The following is a 14,221-nucleotide window of genomic DNA, read 5'->3' as shown; positions in this document are numbered from 1 at the left end:
AACTGCACGACTCCTGATTTAAATTGTACCAATGAGAACAAAGAAAAAGTGAAATTCATTTTCTTTAGATCCCCTTTGTGTCTCAGTATTCTTACAATTGGAATCAAACATCCTTTTCTCCAAAAAACGGACAATCAGGTCACGGGGTGTACTTACTTTTTCACACCCCTTTTTCAGGAGTAGCCTAACTTGACTCACATATATATTTTTAAATAAGTCATCAGCCTGCAGTCACCGTGTCTTGTAAAATGAAGTGCTTTGAGAACAGGCTACTCTTGTAAACCGAGTCTGTTTAACATTTTATTAGACTGGACCACCAGGCCTCCACAGGGGGCTTGTTGAGAGGGTGTTTTACGACGCCTTGTAAAGTAGTGTTTATTACTGCCTACACAAAACTCAAAGTACCACGCTGTAAAAGCACACAACCTTACCAACACGCCCTCATGCCCATCTAAGACTCACTTATATGCTCTTCTGTGAAAAAAGTTTCCGCCCCAAAGCCTGGTGCACTGAAAGCTGGACCGACTGGCGCTGTGACTTTTGAATTTTTGGTGACAAAGAAGTGATGTGGTGTTTCTCCTGTTGGTATCACATGGCTGGCTATCAAACCACAACATAATAAAAATTAAATCTCATGTAATATCACAATGCTAATTCTAAGACAGTTTGGTGTTATGAAGCAGCGTCTCTGGGGATTATTGTGAGAGACAAGAAAAGAGACAGAGCCGCATGTATAAACGGTGTGTATGCACTAAAATGCTGCGTACGCCGGTTTTTAGGGCCGACTTTGAGGTTTATAAAAACTAAACTTGGTGTAAAGCCACGCACATTTCCACTTTTCTCCTGTCACACACATGTGAGTAGGAAGGAGCTGTATGGACCAAGGGAAGGTAATTCCACGCCAGGCCGGGGGGTGGCAGGGTGCACTAAACCCTCTTCTGTTGTCTCTGCAGTCCAAATACATGAAAACCTGCCTGATTCAACCTCGATGACATCACTTCCAGTTTCGGTGCCCTGAAGGAAGTCACTTCCGGATCCGGCCTTTAAAGCCGCCAAGTTTTCACTAAAACATCAGTTCAGTTGTGGACTCCAACCAATGCACATCAGTGCCATTTTCATACCCTTTTTGCAGCCAGGGATATGATATGGGTGGCTGCCCCAAACCTTTCCGAGTGTGTCGAGTCTGTTTATTTCACAGTCCGTACGCCACGTCCGAGTATGAATTCTACGTGCGGAGTTATACATGAGGCCCCAAAGAGACAATGACATGAGACAAGAATCATAGTTAATGGCCAGGCCAGGCTGAAACTAAGAGATCAAAAGAGAAACACAAGAAATCAAAGCACTGGGGGGGGGCAAACCACCACTCAAAATCCAAGTCAGAAGGTTGATCAAGAACATGAAACAAAACCAAGCAATGGGCCTTCTTGAGTGACCAACCGACTACTGCTAAAGATCTTGAAGGTTCATCCAACAGAGGGACACCACAATATGGAACAACTGCCATACTTCGATCGTCACTACCGCTTCTGTCACAAACGCGACAGTTTTGTGACAAGTCTGCAAGCCCCATCTTTCTTCCTCTTCCTCCGTGACATAAATCACCACACAGTTAGATGTCGGCATTCAGTTTGTAACCTGCTTCTGACCAAGATGGCGCCCCCCGTAACCACCGGGAGATCAAAATAGAAACACGAGAGACCAAAGCACACTTTGGGACAACGAAAAATCCAAATCAGAAGGGGATCAAAAAACCGAAATGGCACTCGGACTTCTTGAGTTACCAACTAACTGCTGCTAAAGATCTTTACAGTTTATCCAACCGAGGGATACCAAAATATTCACAGTATCTCTACCGCTTTTGTCACAAATGTGTCGATCGCAGTTAAGTGACACGTCTCTCGAGGCAAGTGAACCAAAGAACAGAACGAAATGAAATACAAAAAATAAACTTCAATGTTTACCATCTCTCACATGATTAGAGACCAACAAAAACCCGCATTTAAAAACAAGCAATTACATCATTGAGATAGCATGGAAAATGGCAATAAAATTGAACGGAGGGTCTCGTGGGGTTTATGGAGGGGAAACACCAGGCACAGGATAAGAACTTGGCCCAATCACTAACTCAGATTCTGTTTTTATCGTTAGAGTGGAGGAGAACGGGCCAGAAGAGCAGTGACATCACTTCCGCCCCAAGTCCACAAGCCCTGCCTCTTCCTCTGTAATATAGTAAGCCCCGCCTCTTCCTCCGTGACATAATCCACCATGCAGATGGAAGCTGGTGTTCAATTTGTAACCTGCTTCTGACCGAGATGGCACCCCCTGTAACCACCAGGAGATCAAAACAGAAACACGAGAAAACAAAGCACTGGAGGGGCGGCCGGGCAACCAAAAATCCAAATCAGAAGGGGATCAAAAAACCGAAACAGCACTTGGATTTCTTGAGTTTTTCAACTAACTGCTGGCAAAGATCTTTAAAGTGTATCCAACCGAGGGATACCAAAATGGGCACAGTGGGTAGTGCTGCTGCCTCGCAGTAAGGAGACCCGGGTTCATTTCCAGGTCCTTCCTGTGTGGATTTTGCATGTTCTCCCCATGTCTGCGTGGTTTTCCTCCCACAGTCCAAAGACATGCAGGTTAGGTGCATTGGCGATTCTAAATTGTTCCTAATGTGTGTGGGTGTGTGTGTGTGCCCTGCCCTGGGTTTGTTTCCTGCCTGGCGCCCTGTGTTGGCTGGGATTGGCTCCAGCAGACCCCCCGTGACCCTGTAGTTAGGATATAGCAGGTTGGTGGATGGATGGGATACCAAAATACTCACAGTATCGCTCGCTACCACTTACGTCACAAATGTGTCGATCGCAGTTACCTGACACGTCTCTCGAGTCACGTGAACCAAAGAACAGAGAAAAATTAAAATACAAAAAACTAAACTTCAATGGTTACCAACTCTCACATGATTAAAGACCAACAAAAACCCGCAATTAAGAACAAGTAATTACATCATTGAGATAGCATGGAAAATGGCATTAAAATTAAAGGGAGGGTCTCATGGGCTAAATTGAGGGGGAACACGAGGCAAAGATAAGAACTTGGCCCAGTCACTAACTCAGTTTCCATTTTCATCCTTAGAGTGGAGGAGAACCCGCCAAAAGAGCAGTGACATCACTTCCGGCCCAAGTCCTCAAGCCCCGCCTCTTCCTCTGTGACATAATCCACCCTGCAGATGGAAGTTGGTGTTCAGTTTGGAACCCGCCTCTAATGGAGATGGAGTTCAGTAACCACCGGGAGATCAAAACAGAAACACGAGAGAACAAAGCACTGGGGGGGGGGCAACCAAAAATCCAAATCAGAAGGGGATCAAGAAACCGAAACGGCACTCAGACTGCTTGAGTTACCAGCTACCTGCTGCTAAAGATCCATCCATCCATCCAGCATCCAACCTGCTATATCCTAACTACAGGGTCACGGGGGTCTGCTGGAGCCAATCACACCCAACACAGGGCGCAAGGCAGGAAACAAACCCTGGGCAGGCTGCTAAAGATCTTTACAGTTTATCCAACCGGGGGATACCAAAATACTCACAGTATCTCAACCGCTTACGTCACAAACGTGTCGATCGCAGTTAAGTGACACGTCTCTCGAGTCAAGTGAACCAAAGAACAGAACGAAATGAAATACAAAAACATAAACTTTAATGGTTACCAACTCTCACATGATTAAAGACCAACAAAAACCCGCATTTAAAAACAAGTAATTACATCATTGAGATAGCATTGAAAATGGCAATAAAATTAAAGGGAGGGTCTTGTGGGGTTTATTGAGGGGAAACACCCGGCAATGGAAAAGAACTTGGCCCAATCGCTAACTCGGTTTCTGTTTTCATCCTTAGAGTGGAGGAGAACGGACCAGATGAGCAGTGACATCACACACCCCAAGTCCTCAAGCCCCGCCTCTTCCTCTGTGACATGATCCACCCTGCAGATGGAAGCAAGCATTCAGTTTTGAACCTGCTTCACATGGAGATGGAGGTGTGTAACCAGGTTGAAATGAGGAGGTCAAAACAGAAACATGAGCGAAGAAAGCATTAAAAACCCCCCCAAAAAAAATCCAAATCCAAATCAGCAGGCGATCATAAAAACAAAATGAATCCCAGCACTGGACCTACTGGAGTAGCAGGCTAACTACAGCTAAAGATCTTGAATGTTTACCCAATAATAAAACCCCAGCTTCAGTGACGCTAACTCAACTTTGAGTGAGAACCTCTAGAAGAGGACAACACCATCGAAGTGAAGGTGCTAAGAAAATTCACAGGAAAAATAGAACCCCCCCCCCAAAGCTGGCAGCCCTCTTCACAATTGTTGGTTTCATACCAGGTGGTGAGTAATGCGCCATTTGCATTTTAAACATTATATGGTAGTAGATCTACGCTTACCATTCTGCAAAGATGCTGTCAATTTCTGGGCGAGGGCATAAACTGCTTAGAAATGCTCGGTAAACTTCAGGTGTAAAGTCTTCTTGTGGAATGGAGTCATTCTGTTAAACAAAAAAAAAAAATGTGAATAAATGACATAAACTGCCTTCGAACCCTCGTCACACATTGGCAATACATTGTGCATTCAATGTATCATCTAGTTTGATACACACACTAAGTCACGGCTACAGGTATGGCACGCACAACCCCGCTATAAATCAACATCCAGCCTGATATGCTGCTTCAGGTGGTTTGGTGGCCACATTCTCAGTTCACCTACATTGGCCAGTCAGTTCTCTACAAATTATGGAAGTATTGGAACAGAGGATTTAATGCCTCTCCTGATGCCAACCATATTCCTGTTCATGTCCAAAAACCCAAAGAAAATGCCTAACAAGGGAGAGGACCACCGTCAACCCCTGGCTTGTATAGAGCAAGGCCACAATAAATTTGTAGAAAGGAGAATGTATTGAACAAAAAGGAAAATAGAATGAAAGGTTTAAAAGAGCAATAATAATAATATTAATAATAATAATAATAATCCGAAACGGACTTGCAAAAAAGGCAATCCAAGGCAAACGTGTTTCAAATGGAAACTCACAAGAATAATTACAGCAACAAGAGCAAAAAAAAAATGAGCACCAAAACAAAAATCAAAGAAAATCACAATAATCACAAGAGCCACCAAAGCACATTATATCATATTTACAAATACATATAAATATATATATATACACACACACACATCTGTATGGGTATTGGCTGTGCTTCATTATAAAAAGTGCTAGGCGGATTAAAAAATCCAATCGAATGTCTTATTTCATTATTGAGTCTGGAGTTGGCACCCCTACTAAGTTACAAATTATGAGCTATACTTTTAATATATTTATATACATGTACATATATATATATATATATATATATATATATATATATATATATATATATATATATATATATATATATATCTATACTAATAAACGGCAAAGCCCTCACTGACTCACTGACTCATCACTAATTCTCCAACTTCCCGTGTAGGTAGAAGGCTGAAATTTGGCAGGTTCATTCCTTACAGCTTCCTTACAAAAGTTGGGCAGGTTTTATATCGAAATTCTACGAGTAATGGTCATAACTGGAAGCAGTTTTTCTCCATTTACTGTAATGGAGATGAGCTTCAACGCCGTGGGGACGGAGTTTCGTGTGACATCATCACGCCTCCCACGTAATCACGCAGTACATAGAAAACCAGGAAGACCTCAAAAAAGCGCTGAAGAAAACATGCATTATATAATTGAGAAGGCAGCGAAACAATAAGAAGCGGCGAGTGACATATACAACCATATTCATGAGTTCTGCTACTGAAACAAAGCACGATGTAAACCTACACTTTAAATTAAGTTCATAGACAGGCTGCCGCTGGCGTTTGTAATTTAGTGCCTGCCCATATAAGGCCGTCCATCAGCGGCAATCCAATAGCAAACTGCCACGGGTAAATATTCATGGGTGAAGGACTGTGCTTATGGAGAGGAAGATGAGATGGTCAGGGTGGTGTTTGGCACAAACTCAGCGAAACTGCGAGAGAAAGTTTTAAGTGCCAGGACTAAGGTAACATTAAATACAGCCATGGACATAGCACGAGATGGCACCAGCACAACTGGGAACCTTCGATGCATGTACACCGAGCGGCTCACGTGAACTGACGCAGTGCACAGATAAAAGCAACAGTTCCAAAAGGCTGAACAAAACCGAATTACACAATTGAAAAGGCAGCAAAAATATGAAGCGTCTGATAAGCATATTCATAAATCCAGCTACTGCGGAAACAAAGCACACGGTGGAAAAAGTCAATGTCCCGCTAAAGGAAGACAGTGTAAAAAAACCCGTGCATGCAGTGTGTCAGGTCTCAGATAAAGAAGAAGACGAGCTGTTTATTGATGCAGTAAGAAACGAATCGATGAATGAAACCTGTCATCTTTACAACGATTGACAAACACGGAATGTAACTTGAACACAACACATCCTACAAATACGAACCTGATTGAAAGAAATAATGATAATCAAATCCTTGATGACAGCAACACTCAGTAACACTCACAAAACAAATACTGTATATTGACAGTCATGTTACGTTATTTTTAAAATGTTCCCTTTTCTTTTTCTAGCTTTTTTAACACACTACTTCTCCGCTGCGATACCCGGGTATATATATATGTATATATATAACCCGATCTACATACTCGAATAATGGATACTTTATTCGCGATCAATGATTGTTTTGGTAAAGCCATACTCAGTGTATTCATTAGATGAACGGTAAAAAAGTAAGGGCGAGGGGAGGATGACTTATTGAGACACGCAGGGAAAACCACAGTAGCACGCGGGCTCGATGTACGAAAAAATATATCTTTTCAAGTTCTATTTACTCCATATGTGTCAAACTCAAGGCCCGCAGGCCACATCCGGCCCGCGTGTAATTATATCCGCCCGAGATCATTTTATATACTGTATTATTGTTATTAATGGCCCGGGGATATGAAGCACTGGTAACACAATAAACTACAGATCCCATAATGCAGCGCTTCAGCTGCCTTGCCGAACACTTACTGTGTCACTGCGGTCTCTTCAGTCGTTTCCTTACTTTGCGAAGGAAGCAGCTTTCTCACAGCTTCTGCACTGTTTTATAAACGAACGACATATAAGAAAGTCCTTTTTCCTTGCTTCGCCAACGAAGCAGCCTTTTTATTTAATCCACGGGTTCTCCGCTGTTTCATTGTTCATTTATTACGATTTTTATAGTTATTGTGTAGGTTTTATTTAATCCACAGGTATTTCACCGCTGCGAAGCGCGGGTATTTTGCTAGTAATAATAAAAGACAAAGCCCTCACTGACTGACTGATTCATCACTAATTCTCCAACTTCCCGTGTAGGTAGAAGGCTGACATTTCGCAGGCTCATTCCTTACAGCTTACTTACAAACGTTAGGCAGGTTTCATTTCGAAAGAAGCGGATTCTGGTTCATTTATTGTTTATTCTATACGAAAACCCCCCCTTCCCCCTTTACCTCCATCTCTTCCTTCTCTCTCTTCTTTTTCTTTCACTTTTGTCTCCGTGTCCGATTCGAATCTTAAAAACATCTGAAAATATTTTTAATAAAGTTTTGGTATCAGGCGTGACGTCAGCAGAAGCTGTAATGCTCCACCTGAGAGAAAAACTGTAAGGCTAGTCGCCAGCATTCAGACATCAATTCTGATTGCTTCACAGCCAAACAGGACACGGTAAAAAAAAAAAAAAAGAAATTCTACGTGTAATGGTCATAACGGTCAACAACGTCCGCCATGTTGAACTTTCTTATTTATGGCCCCATCTTCTCGAAATTTGGTAGGTGGCTTCCCTGCACTAACCGAAACCGATGTACGTACTTATTTCGGTGGTATGATGCCACTGTCGGCTGCCATATTGAACTTTCCAACGATCTTTGTTACTTATGGGCCCATCTTCAAGAAATTTGGTACGCGGGTTCCCAACGCTAACTGAATCCTACTTACGTACATATATACGTCCATAGCCTGCTGCGGCGTTGGGTCCCCCATCCCAATGCCTCCGATGTTGTTGGCGGCCTGCCTATATAAGGCTGTCCGTCGCTCCGGTCTCTACATTCCCTTCCTTGCTTCGCCACAGGATTCACGTCTCCCTACTGATAACTGCAGCCTTTTTATTTAATCCACGGCATCCCTGCTGTTTTATTGTTCATTTACTACGATTATAGTTATTGTGTAGGTATTTTAGACTTACTTTACATTGTTCAGGTACCCATTTCCTTTACGATTCCAACCGTACCCCCATTAACATGTCTATCGAGGTGATCACCATCGATCAAAGAACTGTCACTTACCGAGTGGTTTCCATGCCCGGAGATGGCGCCTGCCTTTTCCATTCTCTGTGTTACATATTGCACGGCCATATCAGGCTCACTCTTGATATCCATTGTGTCTTATGTATTGAATGACTGGCACAGGTTCAAGGTGTGGACTGATGACGTACAGGAGATAATTAGACTACACAGGAGCACTAGAAGAGTGAAATGCTTAAGCCCTTCACCTGTGGATCTGCATGTGAGTTGATGGCTGCAGCTGAATTGTTCGGTTGTCGCTTTCAAGTGTACCGAAATGGCCAAATATTTTACACCTTTCGACAACCGCCAATGCCTCTTAAACATCTTAGATTCACAGGTGACAATTTCAGTAGTGGACACTTTGATGTTTATGAATGTTTCAACTCTCAAAAGCTGGATGTGAAGTTATCGATGAAACTGGTTGTGTGCTTACAACGCTTGACAAATGGCGAATGTCACTTCAACACAACAAGTCCTACAAATACTGTCGTCATTGAAACAAACCATGAAACTCAAACCGATTATGACAGCAGCAATCCAAGCTGTGAGATTTGAGACAAGATTACTGTTCACATGGCCGACTGTACGTTACATGCTCAGAGTAAGCTCAGCGCACCTCGGTCATATTACAACCGGAGGGCCGAACTCACAATGTGGTATACAAAGAGATCCTTCACAAATAATTATTGGTGTATTTTCCCTCAGTTTAAAAAGGTTTAATTATATACAGTAATCCCTCCTCGATCGCGGGGGTTGCGTTCCAGACGCCCCCCCCCGTGATAGGTGAAAATCCGCGAAGTAGAAACCATATGTTTGTATGGTTATTTTTATATATTTTAAGCCCTTATAAACTCTCCCACACTGTTAACATTATTAGAGCCCTCTAGACATGAAATAACACCCTTTAGTCAAACGTTTAAACTGTGCTCCATGACAAGACAACAATGACAGTTCTTTCTCACAATTAAAAGAAAGCAAACATATCTTATCTTCAAAGGAGCGCCATCATAAAGGAGCGCCGTCAGGAGCAGAGAATGTCAGAGAGAGCGCTCGCAAAGAAAAGCAAACAATCAAAAAAATCAATATGTGCTTTTAAGTATACAGAAGGACCGCGATAAAGCGGCATTTTGTAGAGGAGCGTCCGTGTCCTCTGTGCAAACAGCCCCTCTGCTCACACCCCCTCCGTCAGGCAGAGAGAGTGAGAAAGATAGAGAGAAGCAAACAAGCACCGTTCGGGAAACATATCTTATAGCATTGAGGAGTTTTAGTTAATATGTAATACATGCTCTGATTGGGTAGCTTCTAAGCCAACCGCCAATAGCATCCCTTGTATGAAATCAAATGGCAATCAAACTGAGGAAGCGTGTAGCATAAATTAAAAGACCCATTGTCCGCAGAAAGCGGCAAACCAGCGAAAAATCTGTGATATATATTTAGAGTGCTTATATTTAAAATCCGCGATAGAGTGAAGCCGCGAAAGTCGAAGCGCGATATAGCGAGGGATTACTGTAATTATATAATTATGTATATATATTGTCAGGGATGCCAGGGGCAACGACCCGGCCGGGACTCCGTGAGGGACCAGATGTGGGTCTGCACCCACCCTGGATCACGTGGGGGCCACCGCCCTGGTTGCTTTGGGGGCCACGGGTTGAGGGCATGGAAGCCCCACCCTGCAGGGGCCTGTGGTCACCGCCAGGAGGATGACTTGGGGACCTGTTACCTCAGCACTTCCGCCACACCCGGAAGTGCTGGAGGGGAAGATTGAAGAGGACACCGGGTGAGCTGCCGGGAGAACAGCCGGCACTTCCGCCACGCTGGGGCGTGGCCATCAGGGGAGTGTCGGAAACACCTGGAGCTGATCCGGGACATGTATAAAAGGGGCCGCCTCCACTCTCTCTTCTGCCTCGTCCTTCTTCCACCCCACTCTAGCCCTGAATGAAGGGAGACTTAGAGATATATATATATATATATATTTGCAGCTGGAGATCCACAAAGGGAGAAAATGAATCACGTATCATAAAGTAGTTTTTTATTCTTGAGCTTTCAACCCCTACCAGGGGTCTTCATCAGAACTTAGACTTACAAGAATCAAAGGCAATATATAGCAATAACTTACGGGGGTGGGGAGGGGAGGTGGCTAAGTCAGTGTGGGGGGATTGGGTGTAAAGTCTTGTTTATTATGAATATGTTCTTCTTAAGTTTGCATATGCTAGATTTATGTCCAAGTGTCTGTTGATGGCGCTGTCATTTGATAAAAAGGATTCAGCCAGCTCTCTTGACAAACTTCAAAAAGAATATATATACATATATATATATATATATATATATATATATAACACGTATACAGGAACACCGCAATGGCGTCAGAAGAAAGGACCCAGTATCATTGATCGATACGCACACTAAATCAACAGGACATACATTTAACTGGGACAATGTACAAGTAAAATTCAAGGCCAGTATGAAAAGTGCCAGAGAGCTGGTTGAATCCTGGTTATCAAATGAAAACGCCATCAACAGACACTTGGACATAAATATGTTGCAAATATGCACACCGTATCACAGACCTTCTCTTCCATATATATATATATATATATATATATATATATATATATATATATATATATATATATATATATATATATATATATATGTTTGTGTGTATGTATATATAAATATATATGTGTGTGTCTGAGGGTGTGTGTATATATATATCTCGTGTTTTTCTTTTGGTTTTGTTTTTTTGGTGAACTTTGATAACAAAGCTCCTGACACAATTAAACTTCTATGGGGACCAACAATGAGCAGACAGCAAACAATTGCAACATATCGATGAAAAACAAATCTCAGCTTACTTGTGTTGTATACTGTGTGTGTGTGTGTGTGTGTGTCTGTGTGACATCCAGTCTTATGTCCCAAATACGCTGTGGCTTAACAACCAATGAATGAGGGACGAGGGAGGCGTTTCATTCAAAAACTCAATCCAATTTGATGCGCTTCCCAGCCGTTCACGAGACAACTGTCCTAAAACGGTTTAATTAAGAGTATTTTAGTTAAATATAGAAGTGGGACCGTTGTGATCATGCGACTGGATATCTGACATCCGGATTACGGGACACGAGTCAATTGACATTTTCTTCTGATTGTTCACGTTGGTCCCCACAGAAGCCTGTTGTGTTCTCTTCCATCTTCAGTCCTAATTTTTTGTTTTTCTTAGCCATGACTACAAACAGCGGTGGGTAAGTAACTGATAAAGAAGATTGTTAGGTGGAGTATCACTTTAAGAACTCCCATTAAACAGATACACACACGATTACTGTAATTAGTATAGGAATGAACCCTTAACCCGGTGTTGTATTTCAATAATTTGTTCTGGAGTTGTACACTCGAACGGCAAAACTGTGATCAGCAGAGCTTGAAATTAATTTCTTTTTCGTTTCCACATCCTTTCCATTCTCCTGCTTAAATCAACAATGTAAAATTGAAGTTTGAAAAACTAATAACAATGGGCGTCAGATTGTGGGAGTGCAAAAGTGTAAATTGTGCTCTAGTATTTATCTTTGCAAAGGCACAGAAACCTCTAAATTAACATTAAATGTACTTTTATCAAGCTGCTGTTATTGGGTGTACTGTTCTTGAACACATTTGTTCATTTGTGGGAAAAAAATTACAGACCCCGAACCCAGTGTACTGCTCATGAGTGGCAAAAGGATGGAAATTAACAGTCTGAAAGAGACGCTGGCATTCAGGGTACACATCGATAAATGACAAGCCCCTCGATTTAAAGGGACAAAGCAGAAGAAAAAATAAGTAATAAACAACTAGCTGTGCTACCCGTCTAGGATGAGCTGAAATCTAAATAATCAACGTATATCTCAGCATTAAAATTTGCAGTGCACCATGCTAAACATACATCTCTGTTATATACCATTTGGGATGGGATTTGTAAAGGAAATGCTAATGTGTGTGATGTGCCATCTGTTGGAATGACATATTCTAAGCATTGTTACTAAAAATGTTTGTGATACACCATCTGCTGAAATGACAAATGCCATGTATATGTCTCTTATATACCATTGGGTATGAGATTCATGAAAGCAGTGTTAATGTTTTTGATTCGTCATCTGTAGAAATGGCAAATGCAATGCGTTTTATTACTGAAAATGTTTGTGAGGCGCCATCTGTTGAAATGACAAGTGCAATGCATTTTATTATAGAAAATATTTGTGATGCACCATTTGCTGAAATGACAAATGTATTGTATATGTCTCTTGTTAATGGTTGTGAAGTGCCATCTGTTGAAATGACAAATGCGGTGCAAATGTCTCTGTTATACGCCATGGGCATCATAAAAGCAGTGCTAATGTTTGTGATGTGCTGCCTATGGAAATGACAACTGCAATGCTTTTTATTACTGAAAATGTTTGTGATGCACCATCTGTTGAAATGACAAATGCAATACATGTTATTACTGAAAATGTTTGTGATGCACCATCTGTTGGAATGACAAGTGCAATGCATGTTATTACTGAAAATGTTTGTGATGCACCATCTGTTGGAATGACCTATGCAGTGCATATGACTCTGTTATTTGTCATTTTGTTATGGGATTTGTAAAAGCAGTGTTAATATTTGTGACGTGCCATCACAAACATGGCATGACAACATGCAATGCATTTTTTTTTTTGCAAAAAATTATTGAGGTGGACCATCTGTTGGAATGGCTGAGACACAGCAAACTGACAGTCACACAGACAGACACACCAACACTTGTCTTCTTATTAACACTTTAGTCATGGTTGCTGTTGAAGGAAGATAACAGAATAATTCCAAACTATTTAGGTCATCAAAGTCATTCAATGTGCACTTCCTGACTCTACAGAGGGACTCGCAGTGTGGGAATCATGCGTGTGTGTCAAGCTTAAGGGGCTCGAGTAGGCCAATCTAGTAACGGGTATGGGGAGTCGCATTCAATCCCCCAATAACAGTGAGAGAGAAATCCACCCCCTCAGGCAGGAAGAGCTTGACTGACATATATGATGTGTGATGTCATCGGGGACCCACTGCCCCTCCCACTTCTTGCCCTTTTATCAGCTGGATAATCATTGAGACCCTGAAGGTAGACACACAAACCAGAGCTCTCCCTCTAGTCAGACAGAAACTTAACAACATTATGAAACGGGGTATCTTGTGGGGGGTCACGTTGGACAGTTCATCCTGTGCTCTTTTTGCAGCTTTGTTTTATGTGCTGGTGATGTAAAGGGGCTGATCGTCATTCCCTCAAGCCAGCAGACTGACCCCGCTCATATACTCCATGGTTATTCCCTGCAGCTCCGCAGACTGTTGCATGAAACTCACTGGAGGGTCCCATCCATCACGTCCTTCACCCCCGCCCCCGCCCCCCCTTACTGCACACCAATTAGACGCCGGCTTCCCACATCCTTTGCTGAGCACTCAGTGCAGCAGCCTCCTTGTTTCACTCCGAGCCGGAATCAGCAAAACACATTAGAGAATAAAAACATGTCAGCTGTTGCTGTAGCCACATCATAATTCACCTCGTAGCAATCCGCCCAATATTTCTGACTGACGCCATTGATCAGATTACCATTAAAGAAGGAAAGCAAAATTGAAGCCTCGCATTTTTGCTAATCAAATGTTTGAAAGAAATCAAGGAAGAAGGCTTACTCAATCAAGCATGCAATCATCAAAATGAACCTCAGCGTGATGGCTTTAATAGAGCGTAAAATCTGCCAAAGAACTTGCAGCCACCACAAATTGCAATTTGTCAATTACGCCAAGAGAATGAGGCCCAAATGGTTTTGTCTTTGTAAGCTTCCTGCCATTTGGCATT

General features: G+C 42.3%; 1 protein-coding gene across 3 annotated transcripts in view; it reads right to left on the bottom strand.

Annotated features, from left to right (window-relative positions):
- LOC120516513 (1-phosphatidylinositol 4,5-bisphosphate phosphodiesterase beta-1) overlaps positions 1-14,221 on the bottom strand; it is a 487,951-nt gene that overhangs the window by 169,438 nt on the left and 304,292 nt on the right. For all 3 annotated transcript variants that reach the window (XM_039738227.1, XM_039738228.1, XM_039738229.1), the window contains one exon: positions 4,436-4,536. In XM_039738227.1, the coding sequence (XP_039594161.1) occupies positions 4,436-4,536 (101 nt within the window). The remainder of the gene's footprint in view (positions 1-4,435; positions 4,537-14,221) is intronic.

The sequence above is a fragment of the Polypterus senegalus genome, chromosome 16 (assembly GCF_016835505.1).
Source record: "Polypterus senegalus isolate Bchr_013 chromosome 16, ASM1683550v1, whole genome shotgun sequence".
In the NCBI taxonomy this organism is placed as follows: Eukaryota; Metazoa; Chordata; class Cladistia; order Polypteriformes; family Polypteridae; genus Polypterus; species Polypterus senegalus.
Note: the sequence above shows the minus strand (reverse complement) of the source record. Positions and strands in the feature narration are given on the sequence as shown.